The sequence below is a fragment of the Mustelus asterias genome, chromosome 14 (genome assembly GCF_964213995.1).
Source record: "Mustelus asterias chromosome 14, sMusAst1.hap1.1, whole genome shotgun sequence".
In the NCBI taxonomy this organism is placed as follows: Eukaryota; Metazoa; Chordata; class Chondrichthyes; order Carcharhiniformes; family Triakidae; genus Mustelus; species Mustelus asterias.
In genome coordinates, this window is record NC_135814.1 from 42754341 (window position 1) to 42776111 (window position 21771).

Here is a 21771-nt window from a genome sequence, read left to right on the forward strand (position 1 = left end):
CCAAACCAGGCAGCATCCTGGTAAATCTCTTCTGCACTCTTTCCAGCACTTCCACATCCTTCTTATAGTGAGGTGACCAGAACTGCACACAATATTCCAAATGTGGTCTCACCAAGGTCCTGTACAGTTGCAGCATAACCCCACGGCTCCTAAACTCCAACCCCCGTTAATAAAAGCCAACACACCATAGGCCTTCTTCACAGCTCTATCCACTTGAGTGGCAATCTTTAGAGATCTGTGGATATGGACCCCAAGATCTCTCTGTTCTTCCACAGTCTTCAGAACCCTACCTTTGACCCTGTAATCCACATTTAAATTAGCCCTACCAAAATGAATCATGACTCTTGACTACATGACTCTTATCCATCAGCTGCTGAGCAATGAGTCTTTCTATTCCTCCCGAGGGCCACACCCAAAACTCCTCTCAACCTCACCCCTCTCCATTCGCCTCTCACTTGGATGTTGAGTTGTGCCAGCTGCACCATCAGTTTACAGCAATGGCTAGTTACAGAACATGAATTACCTCATACCTGGAACTCATCATCCTACCTCGCGTTTGAGCCCATTACCCTTGCGTTTGAGCCCATTACCGTATGCCTTCAGTCTGACAACCTCCCACCATCACTTTGCCCTTATGACAGTGAGGCATGCCAACTCTCTCCCTTGACACTACACCCCTCACTCTGGACATTCCTACTCAGATCCTAGAACCTCTTCCCCATCACACCTGATCTATCCTTACAATGCCTTGACTTTCCCTCTGAGATCTTCCATTATCCCTACCTTACCTGCCCTCATACTGCATCAACCACCCCCCCACCGTAACTGTGGATCTTCCCCATGACAGGCAGTGTTCTCATGTCGACACCCATGACCTGACATTGGACAGTACAGAAGCCATACATCAGGCCCCTTCTTTTGTGTTTCCTGACTGATTCTTCCCTGTCCACACCCAAGACCCCAGGCCATAGGCACTTCTTGCTGTACCCTTCCCGCCCCTCCCAACCACCTCTTGCTCTTTTTCTTGGCCTGCCCCAATCCCCTGATTTGCCCTTACCGCTCCTGTCCTTTATTCCAGACCTCCACCTCCATGTGCCTCCGATTTCCACAAAAAGAACTAGCCACCTCAATCAAAATGGATAAACTTGACTGGTGAAGACCATCTGTAAATGACCGTAAAACCAGTGGTATTAGTTTCCCATGCGTTGCTGAAGGTAGGATTGAATTTGAAAATGTTTAAAGATAATGACCAGAATTTTACCACCCTGCCCATCACGGGAATCGGAGTGGGCGAGGGGCGGACAATGGAAGGTCCATTGACGTCAGGCGGGATATTATGGTTTTGGGGCGAGTGAGCCATAAAATCCCGCCCATTGAGTATTCGCGGGATGGAAATTTATTGAAAACAGGAACCTGCCACTGGACAGCGCGAGGCCCGATCGCCACTGACTTCATCTCTACATCTCAACCTGCTGTCAGGACTCCTGCTTAATTAAGTCATCCCCACCTACCATGTTTCCAGCTCTTACAGGCCCAAGCAGAGCTGAGGACAGATGACCAAAAGCTTGGTCAAAAAGGTAGATTTTAAGGAGTGACTTAAAGGAGGAAAGAATGGACGAGAGGTGGGAAGATTCAGGGAGAGAATCCCAGAGCTTAGCAGCTCAAAAGACCATAATTGGAGCTGAACGGACATCTTGAACGGTTGAGGGGCTGGATGAGATTACAGAGATAGTTATAGTGATTGCGTTGAAGATCATCACTGAGCTCATTGTTCATACTTTTACTCCAGGTGCACACATTCAGCAACAACTTGCATTTATATCATACCATAAAACTGTTCATGAAAAACAAAACAAAATATTTGACAGAGGTTTAATCAATAAAAGTGACAGCACAGGGATCAGCCGGCTTATTGGTTTGACTTTTGGATTTCTGCTGCTATAATCTGGCACAAAAAAGAAAGACAAATCGCAAATCACATTAAAACTAAAATAATGTTATTTAATGAATGCATGCGGTGTTTGAGTGTTTCACATTTTTCGTCTTCAATGTATTTTCTTGTGTTTACCCCTGCCATGTACCTCTGTGTATTGGTAATGGATGTGCTGTGCCCTTAGGTGCTTCCTTACCTGAGGCGGTAAGAGTGGAGGATGAATGTTAAACCAACTGACAAGTTGCTTGTGATTCAAAAGACCTGCCATCTGCATCTACACTGATCTCTTGAGTATCTGCGTTAGCAGCAGGAGTGCCTTGTGCTGAACTTGGTGGGGGTTCAATGCTTTTCTGAAGCAAATTCTCATAATTCAGATATTGAAAATGAATCCCTTTACTGTCAAAGACAGATATTGAATGATCTTCAAACCTTTCTGTACGTGGCAGCAATCCTCTTGTAAATATTGACGCACTCCCAATTCAGGCTGGGTTTAGGAGTTAGTGTCTGTGATAAAAAACAAAGTAGTGCTGTCACTGAAGTATTTTTTTTATAAGTATATGGCATAAAAATAACATAATAGGTGAAATAAAAATGCAAAAGTTTAAAAACCTGATGTACAATAATGTAGCAGCATCTCCAGGGACCCTGCGGATCCTCTCACAGGTCGCAGTTTTTCAATGTATGAATTTTAATACGAACAACAGTCAGATGTTTCCTGTCTATGGACACATTTGTACAAGATGAATATCACAAAATCCAAATCATTAGAATTATGGAACCCAAACTTACATTGAGATTGGTCGTCTTTTCATTAACCGGAAACTGCAAATTAGGATGGTTGAGTACACTGACACTGAATGTCTAATGCCCAAAAGCCATTCGACAACTCATGTTAAAGCCGTTTTTTTTATAAAGGAAGTACTTCGCACTTGTCAGCAAAGATGTATTGTAGCACTTTCTTGCAGTTTAACCTTCAGGCACAGGTGCTGTGTTATATAATTAAAGCAACATTCATCAAACTATTATATTACATGCCTTTCCAGGTTATTGACAAATCCGTTGTATAATTAGGTTATTTTTCAATGTCTGGCTGATATTGAGCAGGTGTTCCAAGCTAAGTCTTACTAAAACTACTCATTTTTCATTGGATAATGGCCTTCAGAGTAAATCTTGACATAAGGGGGCTACTCAGCAGCAAATCCATTGTAAATCTTTGCTGTTCTTGTTATTTTCTAAATATTTCTGAAGGCCAGAAATACTCCTTCTCTGTAATAACGTATAAATTAGCTTTGCTTTCACGTCATTCAGACAACCATCCTAAATTGTTATATAATTTGGTCCCAAGATTCTTTTAAACTCAGTTCTCCTTGAGAGCAGGTTAACCGTCACATTTTCTATTTCTTGTTCACAAATACTTGCCGGGAAGACAATTAATGATCTGAAATTCTTACCCCCCACGACAGTGAAGAAGCAGATAGTGATGGGATTTTTGATTAAAGTGCCTATGGGCTGTCTGTCTCTGGTGCAGTTTTGACCATTTTGTCCCTCAAGTGTCAATCATGGAAAAATCAAGTACACTTGCGTACCACTGAAAGCTGTTCAAAGAGTGAATGTTTAACACAAGTTCAGACCTAACATTGGCTTCATAAATAGGAAGATTTAAGAGTAGAGGCAGAGGGAAGGGAAGAGAAGATCGGGCCAGTCTGCTGGCTAAAACTGGGACCATTTCATACTGTCAGGAGGGAATTTTGCCTGTCAGCAGCACAATGTAAATTCATATGTGTGCTGCAAATAATATTCCAACTGCTACCAGTTATATGTTTACTACAACTGAATTCTTTTGGAAGAAAGGAGTAGTTATTTGAATCAGGATTATCGGAATGCTGTATTTTCCACTTTGGTCAGTTAGAATGCAATTAAGGATGCACTGCGCCTATGAAGGAAAATGAGTGCTCACTTAATGCTCCTCCTGGCAACTCAAAAATCACTCTACTGTGATGCTTGACACTCTACTGTCCTCTGCTGAAATATGCAAGCAACTCATCAATGGTATTGCATGCTTGACCACATCAATTGGTCTTCTGCTGGTTACCACCTATTTCTACCCCGACCACTCCCCCATCCCCCTCCTCCCCCTATCCTCAGCTGATGAATCAATATTCTTCCATGTTGAATGCCACTTTGAGGTAGCACTGAGGATGGCAAAGGCACAAAATGTACTCTGGGTGGGGAACTTCAATGTACATCGCAAAGAGTGACCAGGTTGGGGGTGTCCCAAAGGACAAAGCTGCTAGATTGGGTCTGCAGCAGGTGGTGAAGGAACAAGAAATTCTCACCAATCTACCTGCCACAGATGCCAGTCCATGATAATAGTGGTATGAGTGACCATGAACAGATCTTGTGGAGATGCTGTCCTATCTTCACATTAACAATACCCTCTATCATATTGTGTGGCACTATCAGTGTGCTGAATGGCATACATTTTGAACAGATATAGAAACTCAAAACTGGGCATCCATGCAGTGCCATGAGCCATCAGCAGCAGCAGAACTGTACTGAACTGCAATCTGTGAACCCATTGCCTGGCATATCCCCCATTCTACCATTATCATCAATCCAAGGGATAAAACAAACAGATGCTGTTGATATGTGTATGTGAACGTATGGAAGACATTTGATACAGTGCCACACAACAGACTTATGAGAAAAGTTATAGCTCATGGAAAGAAGTGTGGTGAAGGCAGTCTCAGCATTCAAGGGGGCATTGAATGATTCTGTGAATAGAAACAACGTGCTGCGGGACAATGAAAAGGAAGGGGAATGGCATAAAGTCATGATGCTCATTTGGAGATCCAGTGCAAACAGGATGGGTCAAATGGCTTCCTTCTACACGATAACAATTCTGTGACCAGAACTAAACTCTGCAGTCCTGCCACATCCAGTCATGAATGGTGCTGAGCAATTAAACAACTAACTGGAGAAGGACGCTCCATAAATATCCCCATCCTCAATGATGGGGCAGCCCAGTACATCAATGTAAAACATAAAGCTGCAGCACAGCATTCAGAATAACCTGATACTGATCCCATCCTGTTCTTTTAGTGTTTTCTGTGCAGCCTTCCAAAGGACAGATCCATTAGGACATTAGGAAGCAATCCTAAGTTAGCATTCCTTACATTTGGAGTACCTGCTTGCCTGGATCTGACAAAATTCATGATAACTGCAATACCAAATGTGTGCAACAGCAGTCTAAAGGGATAGGGTAGATAAGCAAGACAGTAGGACCTTTACATCGGTCCTCTTCAAAAAATAAACCTGGAGGCTGATTTTTTTTCTCAAAATCCTCGGCCAGTCCTCTAGCTCCACCACCACCACCCTCCGCAAAAGGTGGCCAGGCCTGAATTTCCCAGATACTGAGACTGAGAAGACACCAGAGATGTGCATATAGTGGTTTGTGCTGATAAGGGCTCCGCACAAATGATGTGCCTCCCATTGACTCCACAAGCTCTAATGGGGTCAGCACTAAAGAGCACTGGTAAGTGCCATCCCCACACAACTCACCAGAATCAGGGCCTGCCGATGTATCAGACTTCAAAGAGTTCATATTCACCTTCTGTAATAACTCTAGTTCACCATTTGGATAAATAACAACTGTAACATTTATGTACATACAACTTTAATAGAGGTTTTAGGGTCTTATGCTGCCAGTCAGCTTCCAGGATCAAACCTGCTGGGCAAACCCAGGCTTGTTTAGGGTGGTCAGTTACCCAGGTCATGTGACCCCCTCTCCAATTTGACCCTTAAAGGGAACAAACGCCTCATCCCTCCCCCTCTAAGTCTTTTATACAATTTAAAATAATTAATTTACTCAGTCCCCAACTGTCTGTGTGGACTTTGCACATTTTCCCATGTCTGCATGGGTTTCCTCCAGGTGCTCCGCTTTCCTCCCACAATCCAAAGATGTGCGGGTTAGGTTGATTGACCGTGCCCAATTAACCTTAGTGTCAGGGGATTAGCAAGGTAAATATGTGGAGTTACAGGAATAGTGCCTGGGTGGGATTGTGGTCGGTGCAGACTTGATGGGCCGAATGGCCTCCTTCTGCACTGTAGGGATTCTATGATAGTTAGCACTTTTAACACATAAATCAGTCCATCCTACATTAAGTCTCTTGGGTGATTTCTGATTTCTCGTGGAGCGGCGTTACTCTTTTGTCTGAGGTGCATCCACTGGAGTGTGGAGCTTTCTGCAGAGACCACTGCACACCAGTCATCTCCTCATGTACTGGTAACTCAGCTGCCTCGGTTTCCATGGGGATGACAGACTCGCCTGTCACAGGCTAACTCGATATTTCACTAAGTGGATAGTTAGCAACATTTCCTGCTGGCAGTATGGTGTCAGGTGTCTGTTGTTGTACTGGCTGTTGGATCAACTCCCATCCTCTTCAAATGGTCTACATCCTTCTGGACGATTCATCCTTGTATGTTCACTTCATAAGATAAAGATTTTGTTTTTGATGCAACAACTCCTGGGACCCAACTCGAACTGCTTCTAAATTTCTGACTAAAATGGCTTCCTCCACGGAAAACAACCCTGCTGATTTACCTGAATCATGATTTTTCTTCTGACTGCACTGACTGGCCTCTACCCTCCCTGGTAAATTCAGAAAAAGTCTGGTCCTAAGCCACTGGCCCATCAATAGTTCCACTGACGGCACTCCTGTAGTAGAATGGGGAGTGATCCTATACTCCAAAAGGAGTCAGAAGATTCTGGTCTCTAGGGTCACCCCAACTACTTCTTACGGCATGCCTTGATGGTTTGGACTGCTTGTTTAGCCAGTCCATTGGACGCTGGGTGGTAAGGCACAGTCTTGATACCATTTAAGGAGGTGCAGTTTTGAAGTTCAACACTCGTGAAGGCTGTTCCGTTATCCAACACTATGACCTCAGGTATCCTGGGGATCAAAAAATACTGACGCAATTTCTCAACTGTCGCATGCGACATCGAAGATTTAATTTCAAACGCTTCCATCCACTTTGAATGGGCATCGACTAGGAACAAAATCATCGGGTGGAATTTTAACACCCACCGCGGAAATTGTAGCGGGCAGGACATGGACCATGCAAAGATCCGTTGACCTCGGGTGGGATTTTCCGGCCTTAGGGCAAGCGTGGCCGGAAAATCCCACCCATTGTGTCCAAAAATGGCCCAACATAATGAAGATGGACTCATACCAATGGCCGTCCAGGCCATTCCCATGGGTGCAGTGGAGGCTGCAACAGGCAACCTCTCTTCACAGTGCTTCACTACTCTCTCAATGTCAGTATGGATGCCAGGCCACCAAACATAACTCCTGGTGAGCAAACTCATCTTTCATATACCCGGATGAATGCTGTATAATTCAGCCAAAGGCAACTCCCTTCCTGGTACATGGACAACTACACTTGCTCCCCAAAATATGATGCCATCTTCGCAACTTAATTCATCCTTTCATATATAATATGGCTTCATCTCTTCAGAAACTGGCTCATTGGCCTAACCTATTAGTATCCTGTGTCTCGCTTTGGACAACAGCGATCCCTGCTGGTCCAATACTTGATTTGCTGCACCAAAACTTGCAAGCATGTCCAAAAAATTCAATGCCATCACAATTTCCTTCGGTACTGAGGGAGGTGCTACATTCTGGTAAAGGCAGGCGACTGAGTACATTCGCATTCATGGATGTACTCAGTGTGTTCTAGGCCAGTGCTTGAATGTATATTCATAGGCTGACAGAATTAATGCTAAATACTGAATTCTTGCTGATGCAATTGGTGGAAGAGCCTTGTCTTCTTTAAAAAAAACCCAAGAGTGGTCTGTGGTCTATGACAATGGTGAAGGGCCTACCATGGACGTACTGGTAGAACGGTTTTGCACCATATACAATTGACAAACCTTTTTCAATCTGTGAGTAGCCTTTCTCAGCTCCTCAGAGAGTTGTCAAGACATATCCCATAGATCTTTCAGATCTGTCACCCATCTTAGGGGAAAAAAACTGCACTGACACCATATGGGGAGGTATCAGAGGTAAACAACAATTCCTTAGAGAGGTCGAAATGCACCAATAAACTCGACAAATGTAACAATTGCTTTACTCTGCTGAAAGCTCCTCTCTGGGGCGAGTTCCAAAACCAACTCTAGTGCTTCTTGAGCACCATATGTGAGGGGGCCAATAATGTCGACAAATTCAGTAGAAACCGCCCATAATAATTCACCTTTTCTCAGAATGACTTGAGCTCGGCTGTGTTTCTGGAGGCAGGAATCTCCTTTATTGTTCTGACCTTATTTTTCAAGGGGTATAACCTTTGTGCATCTATATGGTATCCTAGTAGGCTACCTCAGTGGTTTGAAAAGTACATTTCTCCTTCTTGAGGTGAACCCCTACCTCTTGGAATTTCTTAAGCACCTCTTCTAAGTTAGCCATGTGCTCAGCTTCTGTCAATCTAGTTATCAAAATATCATCCAGTATACTATAGCATGTGGCAGTCCTTGCAACAAATTCTCCATCATTCTCCAGAAAATAGCACATGACGACAACACACCAAAGGGTAGGTGTGTAAGCCGAAACAAACCTTGGTGTGTGTTTATCGTAACATAACCTCAGGAAGAATTGTCTAATTCAAGTTGCTGAAAGGCGCGGCTCATATCCAAATTTGTGTAAGGTTGACCTTCGGCCAGCTTTGCATACAAGTTTTCAATCATTGGGATTGGATACTTATTTAACTTGGCAGCATGATTAACTGTTAATTTGTAGTCTCCATAGATGTGGACGGTCTTGTCAGGTTTTATCCCCATGATCCCCATGGGGACTATGGGTGCTGCCCACTCTGCGAATTAAACTGACTAGATGATACCCAAATCTTCCAATCTCTTCAATTCCATGTCTAGCTTTTCTCGGTCGTGCCCTGAAAAAATGAATGATTGCCTCTGGATTTACATAGATCTTTGTCTGGAGCCCCTTTATTTTACCCAACTTGTCGTAAAAGACAATGTCATATCTCTTCAGTGACTCTGGCAGTCACTCTTCCCGCACTTGGAGAAGATCTCCATTCAATTTAACTTGATTTCCTTGAACTAATCACAGCCCAGAAGACTTGGTCCTTTGCCTGACATACAATGACTGAGAGCTGGGCGGACTGCTGCCAATAGCTTATAGGTACTGTGGTAGTATCGCTTATCTTGATGGATTCTCATGTGTAAATTTTTAATTTGCTGCTGTATCCTTCAAGCACAACAGCTGGGCTTCCTCTTGTAAATAGCAAAATATGTGTTCTCAAATCAAATGGCAGAGGTTCCTGTGTCAACGTTCAATTTCAAGAGCTTAATATTTACCAAAAGCATCAATGATGGGGCTACCTTGCCCACTTTCACGTTGAACAATAAATGAACATTTAAATCATTAGTACTGACGCTTCCATATTATGCACTTGCAATGCGTTATTAACTCTGTTATTGGGTAGACATAACTTGCTTTTACATTGGTGCCTTAAATGACCTTTTCTATGGCAGTAAAAGCATTCAGCCTCTTCAGGAGAGTGATTACCTCCACACTGGGAACACTCTGATTCGAGCCTTGGTGATTTTTACTTTTTAAAATCTTCTGGTTCTACTTGTGGCTGTATTTGCTTCCCATTAATTGCATTTTCATTTTTTTGCACAACTGCTGACTGCAGCTTTCCACCTTAAGTGGTGAACCATGCCATTTTGCATGCTCTGTAGCTCCTGTGTAGCTCCTTTCTCTGTGCTCTCCAGCACCTTTTTAAAATTTACTATCTGTTTCTGCTAACAGCTTCCTTTGGACAGCTTCATTATTCACCCTGCAGACTAAACTGTCTCTCAGCATATCGTTCAGAGTGGCTCCTCTTCTCCTCCTCCTCTATTCCATTGGCCTGGAAATAGTAGCCCAAACACTCAATATATTGCATCTAATCCTCCACAGGGACACCAATCAGTCCAAATAGGGGCATATCTGTAAGCACTTCTGTTTCTGAATTTGGACTCAACTTCAACGGAATTTTATACTCAGGATCTAATTTTCTTTTATTCTTGTCGCCAATTCCAGTTCATGAGTTAGGTAAATAACAACTGTAACGTTTATTTACATCCAACTATAATATAGATCTTGCAGCTTTGTGCTGCCAGTCAGCTTCCAAGGTCGAATCTGCTAGGCAAGCCCAGGTTTCTTAGGGGAAGAAATGGGGGGTATTTGATCCAGGAATCAAACATTGCTGTAGGTCTTGTGGATTATCAGTTTAGTGGCCTATACCACTAGGCTATAGCAGGAACTAAGCCCAGGCTTGTCTGGGTGATCCCTCAACTTGGTCCCTGATTGGTTACCTGGGTCATGTGACCCTCTCTGCAGTTTGACCCTTAAAGGGCAAACAACTTTGGTAAAATTGGGCAGTAAAATTGTCCCGGTTCTATAACAGGAGAGCAAACCTCCCCACTTTCCAATAAAATATTACATTGGAAGAGATTTAAAAATGATTTTGCCTTTGGACTGGGTACTAGTCCTAGAAAGAGTCCTAATATTACCGTCATACATGGTGCGTAGGGTCGGAGCCTGACTGAACACATGTAATCCGGGTAAATTAGGATTTTCTCTGTTCAGCAATTTTCTGCTATTATTGTGCATTGCACAGCTGGATCAGTGAAGTTACTGATATTTTATTTAATTATTTGTAGCTTGGTAATTATTTGTGAAGTATTAAAAGGTCAGTATGGATGGTTACCTGCTTTGTTTGTTGAGACTCATAACATCTCTTAGAAGGAATTATACATCTCAATCGTGTTAATTCTGAATTTCTTTTTAACAGTACAATAGCAGTCATAAAAATAGACCTTTGATTATTGGGTAAAGAAAGCTCATTTGATTGTGCATCACAACAGATGTTTGCAAGGGCATGAATATGCAACATATCCTACTATACAGAGCCCTGAGCAACTGCAGTGATTAACCTATAATAATAGATACCTTAAAAAAAACATTTTACTTGCTTTTGCCGTGATTCATTTACAAAATTCAGACTCCGTTTGAACCGGGCAGAGTTGCCACCACCTCTGCTTTGAATTGAAGTCCATTTATAAAAATCCTAACTAAATTCAAAAAAGTGCTTCCTGCAAATTAAAACAATCTGTTTGAAAGTTGCAGTTGTTCCTATGCAGCTTTCTAGTTGTCCGGTTGAATTTCCCTTTCAGAAATTGAGGGTTACTCAACCAGAATTCAGTAAAACTTAGCATATAATCATCAATAAATACAATCTAATTATCTGGAAAAACAAAATTAATTAGAGCAAAATAAAAGGAGTGTGTATATCATTGATCTTAAAACTGACCTGCAAAAAGCCCCAGAGAAAAGAATAAAACATTTGAGATGCTGTGCAGAAGCTTGTTATTCAGCCCAAGCATTCTACATATGTTTTCAGTTAGAGAACAGTGGGTTTGAAGTTTCTATGGCAGCTTCATGCATAAGCAGCACCTATGTGATTTCTTCCACTGAGAAGGTCAGAACTATATCATACATCATCAATAAGACATCAGTGCGGACCTTAGGTCGTATGCGTTGAGTTCCACGTTTCAATCATTTATTCAAATCTATTTCTCAAGGCATACAAAAAAAAAATCAAAAGAAGTTTGGGAATTTTCTGAATCTGGCAACAGGGGAAAAATAGTGACACAAGATTTATATCCAAGGAGCTTTGACTTTTAAAGGAACATCTGTTTCTGTCTAGGGAAAAATGACATCTTTGGTGAAATGATCCATCTTTATGCAAGACCTGGGAAATCTAATGCTGATGTACGAGCATTGACTTACTGCGATTTGCACAAGATCCAGAGGGAAGACCTTTTAGAAGTTTTGGATATGTATCCAGAATTTTCTGACTACTTCTTAACAAACCTAGAACTCACCTTTAATCTACGAGATGAAGGCTCAAAGGTAACAACTTATTCATTCTTGTTTCTTTACAGCCGATTATATGCAGTTAACAAAGGCAACTCAAATAGCAATGTACCAACCTTTTATAATGAACCATATACAAGCATATCTAGCAAACGTATAAAAGTAATAACATTCTTATTTGCTTTAATGTAACAGTTGAAAATTATACATATTTAATATCAGTTTACACCATTACAAAACATCATTTGTTGCATATTGCATATTATTGTGAGATACATATCCATTCTTCAAATTGGCAATAAAATTTGTAAGTGATTGCCTTGTCTTCAGTAAAGAGTGATGTTGGGCATGAATGCTGCCACTCTATCCACTTGAGGTATGCAACAGTACAGATTCTATCCCATCAAAGTTGTATCAGAAGGAAAGAATTGTTGACGATCTAATACTAGCTTATAGATATGTCACTACAGAAAGTTAAAGTTTATTTATTAGTCACAAGTAGATTTACATTAACACTGCAATGAAGTTACTTTGAAAATCCCCTAGTCGCCACACTCTGGCGCCGAGGGAGAATTTAGCATGGTTAATGCACCTAACCAACACGTCTTTTGGACTGTGGGAGGAAACCGGAGCACCCGAAGGAAACCCACACAGGCACAGGGAGAACATGCAAACTCCGTGCATACAGTGATCCAATCCGGGAATCAAACCCGGGTCCTGGACGCTGTGAGGCAGCAGTGCTAACCACCGTGCCACTGAACGGAACAAGTCATGTGTTTAATTAAGAGAATGGCATCGGAGGTTTATTAACATAATGTTAAATTACATTAGTTGAAATCTGATTTCTATCCAACAATGTATTAATTCCAGTAAGAAAAATAAGCCTGATATCAACACTGCTATCCAGATGAATGTAAAATACCCCTTTGCATTATTTGAAGAAGAGCAGGGGAGTTTTCAGTCTCCCAGTCAAGATTTATCCTTCATCACTAAAAACAGATTATTTAGTCAATATCTAATTGCTATTTGAGCATATATTGGCTCCTGTATTTTCCTTTATTACAACAGTGCCTACACTTCAAAAGTACTTAATTGATTGTCAACCACATTGGAGTGTCCTAAGGTTGAAATCATTGAAGGAATCACAGAAAACCTATGACACAGAAGGAGGCCATTCAGCCCATTCTCACTGTGCCTATGGAAAAAGAGTTATCCAGTGAATATCTAAGTGAATATGATTATGATTTGATTTGATTTGATTTATTATCGTCACATGTATTGGGATACAGTGAAAATTATTGTTTTTGGCATGCTATACAGACAAAGCACACCATTCATAGAGTACATAGGGGAAAATGAAAAGGGAGGATGCAGAATATAGTGTTATAGTAACTGCTAGGGTGTAGAGAAAAATCAGCTTAATATAAAGAATGTCCATTCAAAAGTCTGATGGCAGCAGGGAAGAAGCTGTTCTTCAGTCCAGAGTTATTAAGTTATTGAATTCTTGAGTTATGTTGCTTCACTAATCTGCGCGACAGCTCTCCCAGTTTTGAGGAGCACTTTGCTGGCTTGTCTGGGTGCTTTTGATCTATACGAATCCAATGTCTGGGACAAAGCTGACTGATCTAATTGGTTTTAATCTTATTATGCTTTCTTGTAGCATTTGATACATCTGAGTGACATGCCAGATTATTTACTATGTGCTATATTCGAGATGCTATGCAAATGCAAATCCTTTTTTTTATTTCTAGCAAGCTGTTTGTGTTTTTTTGCCCTATTAATATAATTGCTTACAAAATAACTTTAAGCTTGAGAGATCGGATCAGTTGCTATATTTATCATCAGCACAGAATGTATCCTATGACAAATATCGCCTTTAACTTATTATTCCATTAGTGCTCAGTCAGTGCCAGACAGCTTTGTTATATAAAACCTTGAGTTTGCTTGTAAAACGGATGGAAGCAATGCATCACTTGATGCCACAGTAATTAACATCAGACAGAGCTAAATCATTAAACAGTGTTAATGATGGCTTAACAGTTAAACAGTATCAAATTCTCTTTAAGTATTTAGTCAACATGCTCAGACTGGAAGATGCAGGGGCAGATTTCCCTCTGGAGTTACACCAGTAACCAATATAACTGCCAGTAGGCCAAACAGAAATTCCGGTGGGAAGTCATTCTGCTGGCTCCCACTCCCCACTACCATTTGTAAAATTTCCTGCCAAGAATGATCGTAGGCCTTCAGTATTTCTGCCCAAACATGGTCAGGCGTGTGTTGAATTACATACTTCTGCCCTGCAGAGTGGCAGCATCCTGACTTCTCAATCAGAACTTTGTGGGCTTCAAGTCCCACACCAGATACTTGTGCACGTAATCACGAGTGACATTCCTGTGCAGCATTGAAAGTGTGCTGCAGTGTCCTTGCAAAGTCATAATTGGCTGTAAAATGCTTTGGGGTGTCCTAAAGTTGTGAAAGGGGCTATATGAATGCAGGTTTCTCTTTCTTTCAATATTTTTGTCAGCTGCATCAGAGACAAATCATCCAGACACCTGAGGCCTCCACCAAGTGGGGGTCATCTCTGGTGCAGACATCAATCAGACCAGAAGCCCCAGCCGAAATTATTTAAATGAGCACGGCCTTAGGATGATGCCCTGTTCCAAAGCGATCAAAGCAATTCAACCAACCGCCAGAGTCCTCTGAGCACTGCTGCTGGCATTTTAGTACTGGAGCACCATCCTGAGAGTACATTCAGTTGTGCTGTAAGAGATCTGACTATGGCAATTTAAATTATGACCCTTAATAATTTCCAGCTATCACGGATAAATTATTGTGATATTATTGATATAAAGAAAGCCAAAGTGCAGCCATTTATTTTTAGAATAAACTTATATAGGAAATCAAAATGAACAATGTGGGGAATTATTGCAGTTGTTTTGAATCCTAATCCCAGGCATTTTTATAAAAGAAGATGTTTAGAATTTGAAAATGTACGTGCATTCTATAACATTAGAGCTAAATAACATAAACCTGAAGTATAAAAGTTAAGAAGTCTTACTACAATTGTAAAATACCTTGGCGAGACCACACCTGGAGCACTCTGTGCAGCTTTGGCCTCCTTCCATAAGGAAGAACACACTTGCACGACAGGGAGTAACAATAACGGTTCACTAGAGGATAAGGGGATTGTCCTATGAAGAAAGATTGAATAGAATATGATACTCACTGGAGTTTAGGAGAAAGAGAGGTGATCCAGTTGAAACATGTAAAATTCTTAAAGGCTGAGCAATGTAGATGCTGAGAAAATGTTTCCCCTAGGGTGTCTGGAACAATGGGCCACAGTCTCAGAATAAGTGTTCAGCCATTTAGGACTGAGATGATGAGAAATTTCTTCACTCAACGTATTGTGAATATTCATAATTCTCTACCCCAGAGAGCCATGGATTTTCATTCATTGAATATATTCAACACAAGAGTTCAATAGATTTTTGGGTACTAAAGTTATTAAGGAAGATGGGGATAATGCGGAGAATCAGAGCTAAGATAAAAAATCAGCCTTATCTTAAAATGGCAGAGCAGGTTTGAAGGCCCCTATGGTCTACCCCAGCAACTATCGCCGAAATCTTGCTGCCGTTCACACTGATGGGATCTTATGGTCCCTCCGACGGTGCACCCCAGCCACTGGTATCCCAGCGGATATATTCAATGGGAAACACTGTTAGCAATGGCGGGATCATAAGTTCCTGCCACAAGCGAATAGTGTGCCACCACCTGCCGACACGGAAAGGGAGAAAAATCCCACCCATCATCTTATATTCTTCTGTTCAAATACAATCAAATGTTAATATTACTTAGCCGAATATTGTTGAATGGACTGACTGGTTTTGACGAGTATGGCACCTTGATCCAAGAAGATTAAATCAGTTTTGGTCAGGTTATGATGCATTTGAAGGATAATCTCTTTAGATGAATGTCTGAAGGTGTCATGTTAACCAATCCCTCCCACTACACTTTGCTATTAATAATTTCTCCTGATTGACATCTATATTGACATCAGAAAAATTGTTAAATGGGCAGCCGAACCATTATTGCACGCCTAATGTCATTGTCAACATTACAATTCATTTTTCCTCATGTTCTTTAACTCCTGGTTCAGTAAAAACTGAAATATTTCTGTCTTATTTATGATAATTGCTCTTGTTTGAAGTCATCTACTGCTGTTCTTTCATATTCTAGGCAGACATGCTACTCAGAGCAGAAACAAGTGATGATTCAGATGAGGAGATTCCCAGACCTCGAAGAAGAAAACTTTCCTTCAAAAGGAAAACAAATGAAGGTAATTTATCTCTCCTGTTTGGCGTTGGCCATTAAATCAAAATATAGCAAGTAGACATAGTGTGGGTTAGGTGGGCTTTAGATTGCTTAGTGTAGGTTAGATGGGCTTTAGATTGGTTTCACTGGTCGGCGCAACATCAAGGGCCGAAGGGCCTGCACTGCGCTGTAATGTTCTATGCTCAGTTCAATATTTCCAATTAAACTATTACTGTTCTTCTTGTGTTTTTTTAAAATCTTGAGTAATGCTGGTTTTGCTTAAAACTGTTTGAACTAAAGTTCCATTTTTATGACCATAAAATGCATCTCAAGGTACAACAGAATGGGATAACATACTGAATCATAGTTGAGTAATGCATTACAATTATTGCTGAACTGGCTGATTATATTGAAACCAGAACAGACATGATCACACTGAATGGCAGAACAGGCTGAAGGGGCCACATGGCCTACTCCTGTTCCCATGCTGTTTGAATTTGATTTTAGATTGAAGTTTATTAGTGTCACAAGTAGGCTTACATCAACACTGCAATGAAGTTACTGTGAAAATCCCCCAGTTGCCACACTCCGGCTCCTGTCCGGGTGCACTGAGGGAGAATTTAGCACGGCCAATGCACCTAACCAGCATGACTTTTGGACTGTGGGAGGAAACCGGAGCACCCGAAGGAAACCCATGCAGACACGGGGACAATGTGCAGACTCCGCACAGGCAGTGACTCAAGCCAGGAATCAAACCCAGGTCCCTGGTGTTGTGAGGCAGCAGTGCTAACTACTGTACCACCGTGCCGCCCTAAATAGATTTAAAGTAATGGATGTTAGTTGCTAAATGCTTTAGCGACTTTACTATGAAATTAATATCGACAATTAACCATGTCTATGGATGGGGAGAAGGCAGGAAAATGGGGATGAGGAGCATATCAGCCATGATCGCATGTCGGAGCAGACTCGATGGGCTGAATGGCCTAATTCTGCTCCTATATCTTATGAACTTATAACCTGTTAAAAGGCTAATAATCAAAAGCCAGCCTACTTCTGTGTGTTTAATCTATGTATAATTGCAGCGGCTCACTTTGTTCAGTAATATTTGCCATCACAGATGATAATGAAGATGACTACGAGATCCATGAGGCTTCTCAAGATACCTCACAAGGTGACCGGCAACAATATTATAAAAGGAGGGATTCAGAAGCAAAGCGGAGTGCATCATCGTCCTTTTCTACCTCTGTTGACGAGGAGAAGAAACCATTATGTTCTGGCATATTGGACTATCCTTCAGAGATAGAAGAGAACTGCAGGCTGGGATTTGCCCAAGGATCCGAAATGCAAAGCAGAAAAGCCGAAAGAAGAACCAAGATCTCAGGTGAGTTTTTAGAACAAAATTCAGCAAAGCTGATGTCAGTGGTTATGAAATATAGTATGGCAGATTGCACTTCACCGCATAATGTTTAAGATGAAAAGTGTTTATGCGATTCAGCTGGCAAGTCAGTTAAACAGACAAACAGGCAACCAGAGGAATGTTAAACAAAAGAATAGGGATATTGTGCCACTGTTGGAGTGAGATCACAGATCAGCCATGATCACACTGAATGGCAAAACAGGCTGAAGGGGCCAAATGGCCTACTCCTGTTCCATGCTCCAGACTGAACAATATGATAAGCAAATACTCAGCAATGTTTCTCCCATTCTCTGTGATATCCACACAGGCTCATACAGGAGGACCTCACATCCAGACTGCATTCATTTCACATACAGCACTGAAATTCTGACATTACGACCAGTGATTCCCTGTTCCTCCGAAAGGCTGCTCTATTGAAATCCTTGCAAATGTCTCTTTAGAAATCATTGAATTGATAAGAATATTATTATTAAACCATTCTATGTTTGAAGTCCCTGAAAAAATTACACCTTGCGATTGTATTTTTAATGATCTGCTCAACTATCACTACTGTTGAACAACATCTCTGGCCCTGAAAATGTAATTTTATATTTCAAGAATGTCAATTTTTTCCATCATTATTAAAATTTCGTAGCTTTTTAATATAATTTTTAAAGTATCTTTATGATGTATCAACTTCCAATGGGAATAGTCCAGCCTTTATTTTGTTTTCTGTCAAATGTTCCTGGTTTGCTATCGATGAGAATTCCTCATTGTGGAAACAATGGCTGTCTGTTGGTTCAAGGAGCAGGTAATCTATATGTTCTGATCAAAATATGTCCCCATGTCTCCCTAGATCATGTACTATTTCTTAACCAGAGAAGATCTACCCCCAAGTTTCTATTATTGCTGCCCCACATCAACAAAATTTGGTTAATCAGGTGACTGAGGTGCTTAGAGAGACGCAAGTTTAATGATGAGAGAAGAGAGAATATGAAAAGACTGAGGTTAGCACAGGAAAGAAAAACAAAGCAAAATACTTCTAAGTATTTTAAAATACTTATTTTTTGGAATATGATCTTTATTACTGTAATATTTAGATCATATTCCAAAAATAAGTATTTTAAAATACTGCTGGAAGGTGGTTGCATAAAATTGGGTGGCATGTCCCAGGGCACTGGGCTGAACACATTGCCTGCCTGCCGGGATTTAACTAATGTCAGAGTAGGTGTCAGCCTGTCATGACCTTGGGCCAACTGGGACCGTTATGTGACCAATTAATGGCAACTTTAAAGCCTCCTCCTACAGTCGTTGATATCTCACCAGCAGTGGGGGTGCCCACGCATGGTGCAATTTGTCAGCTAAAGCGTGGTGGCCAGAATGCAGGCTTGGGTTCGGGCCACCTTCCTGCGCCCAAAAGTGGGACCCCCAGCAACAAGCGGGTGTCCCAGTTTGTTCACCCAAGCCCCCATCATTTCATTGAGGCCTGCCTGGCTAGGTCTCAATTACCTAGTTACCTGGCTTCCATTTCTGTTCTTCTTCAGGAACTGGCTGCAGTTTCAGCAGTGCTCAGCACTCCCAGTGGCGCTGTTGAAACTGAAGAACTGCTGGCCAACAGATTAGCCGGCAGCTCTGCGAAACAGGAATCCATCCATAATGGGGTGGAAACCACCAAGACCATCACTTCCCGGGCTGGTAGAGGCGTGTTTGCTGAAGACTTTTCAGTCAGTGGACAAGACCACCACCTCCGTGTAAAATTCCAGCCAATGTTACAGCTGATCCCTTCATCCATTTAGGCTGCTTTCTGAAAATTAGTAAAGAATTCCCCTCCAATATACATGGTCACAGCTTAGAGTTGTGTACATTGTATGCTTGATTCGCCAAATCAAAGTTATATTTTTTGATTATTCTATTGCTAAACTTATCATAAGCTTGTGTATTATAACCTTTCACAGCAAAAAAATGAACATATTAGAAAGTCACAAAAGCCAGTATATTTTTCACAGAATATAGATACTGGATTTTATCCCCGGTACAATACCTATCTTTAGGTGGCATCACCGTCATGCAACATGCATGATCTTATACTGTCTGATCACTATGGTAACATATTATCCCATATGGTATGTAACATAGATAGTTTTGTTGCAAAATTAGAAGTGAGCATTCAAATTGTGCTTGGTAGCTGGAAATAGATGTTTGTTTATATTATATTTTCAGTAGATTTTCAGTAGGTTCTGAGTCCTGTATGGTTAAACATCAACAAGTGTTCGTTTGATGAGATATAACCAAGTACAGATATACATGATATAGTCCAAGTTGGGAGCTAATGTCATGCTGGCTTCTGCACAGGTCTCTCTTGACTCTGGTCATGTGACCTTTTACATTACACTATGGGCTTACGGTTCCCAATCTCACATTAACCCTTGCTATGCCAGAAGCCCTTATATAACATCTCCCCCCACCCCAACTCAAATCTTTACCCAATGTACTTACATTACCATTACTTACATTACCTCCTTCTCTCCCTCAAGTTCTGTCTTTACAAATCAGGCAGTCTGAAGGCTTGATGATCCTTCCAGATCTACTCTGGTAATATTTGGAGGAATCATAAATCCCTATCATGCGGAAGGAAGCCATTCGGCCCATCGAGCCTGTATCGACAACAATCCCACCCAGGCCCTATCCCCATAACGCCACATATTTACCCTACTAATCCCCCTGACACTAAGGGGCAATTTTACATGGCCAATCCACCTAACCCGCACACCTTTAGAGTGTGGGAGGAAACTGGAGCGCCTGGAGGAAACCAACACAGACAGGAAGAGAATGTGAAAACTCCACACAGAAAGTCACCCAAGACTGAAATTGAACCCGGGACCCTGGCGCTGTGATGCAGCAGTGCTAACCACTTGGCCACCATGCCACCAGAAATGGTGGGCTCTTGTTAATTTGGAGATTGGATTGTAGCTTGTCTTTCTGGCTCTTGGCTGCCTTCTTCCACTTCTCTTTCTCAGCTCCTTGGAGCTGAATGACTTTTTGTCAATTCTCTATCTGGTCTGCTAGAGGACCATCAGCTTATCTTGTTCCTGTCAGAGAGAATGTTCTCACTGTTTGGGCTCGTCTTGCTGCTGCTGGTCATTCTCTTGGCTTCCTTCCACTCAAGTCACCATGGTAACTCTCTATGACATTGGCTAGTCTGACCAATAAGGAGCTTCTGTCACCTGCAAAGAAATTGGACAAAACGGCTCTGTGAAGAGTGAATTCCATTTGGAACTGAAGTCCCAGTCACAAGTATCTTTATTATTGGGCCTCTCAGGAACTTGCAATTCTGTGTAATTGATGACAGGGGTTGTTCTGATGGCTTCTGCTGTTTTGAGAAGTTAAGAGCAACACAGGCACCCTCTGCTCAGGAGAGAAAAAGATTGGCTATGGGTGATGTATACGATGTAAATATCAGCTTTCGCCGTGCCCTTAATGGTTTCAGAATCATGTCTATAATCAGAAGTCAGATTCCTACGGGTCCATTGTGTGTCTGTTCTTCGAGCCAGAAGTCTCTCAGCCACAAATCTGTGGGCGGGATTTTACAGCCTCGCTCAAGCAAGCCCGGAAATTCTCACCCGGGGTCAATGGAGATTTCCATTGTTGGGCCTTCGCCTGCTCCGATTCCATGACGGGCGAGGTGGTAGAGTTCCGGCCCATGTCTGAGAAGACTGTAACACTGGCTCCCTTGTCCTATTTACAGGTGCTGGGGTTACCATTCACTGAGATGTCTGCATTCCCCCAAAGAAAATCCAGAATCCTTGACCTCACCCAAGAAGCACAGCTGGGTTTCCTTCTGGTGTGGTATCTCAACCTCATTAATCGTCTTGGGATTCTCTGCCCGTCTGTGTTTTAACTTTGCATAACTTACTGAAGTATTCTATGCGGTTATTTTTAAACACCGTGCTGAAATCGCCAGTCTTTGGTCACTTCTGAGAGGTCGTTTGGCTCCACAGCACTAACTTGCCCCAACCTCTTGTGGTCAATTTTAGCATTGCTTCCCTTGACCTTAAGTACTACTGCCCCATTGTCGCTTTACTAGCTGGACAGTTTGGAGTTGCTCTGTACCATGGCTTGCTTTCGCCACATAAAATGCTTCAATGCTGGAGGCAGATTTTGCATTGCTTGACAATTTGAATGGCCTTTTCATG

The 21771-nt window shown here is 41.8% G+C and overlaps 1 protein-coding gene across 1 annotated transcript in view; it reads left to right on the plus strand.

The window, feature by feature from the left end:
• Positions 1 to 21771, plus strand: part of kcnh7b (potassium channel, voltage gated eag related subfamily H, member 7b) — a 443308-nt gene that overhangs the window by 403935 nt on the left and 17602 nt on the right. The window contains exons 13-16 of the mRNA XM_078227700.1: positions 11702 to 11899; positions 16112 to 16207; positions 17282 to 17563; positions 18887 to 19273. Coding sequence (XP_078083826.1) covers positions 11702 to 11899; positions 16112 to 16207; positions 17282 to 17563; positions 18887 to 19273 — 963 coding nt within the window. The remainder of the gene's footprint in view (positions 1 to 11701; positions 11900 to 16111; positions 16208 to 17281; positions 17564 to 18886; positions 19274 to 21771) is intronic.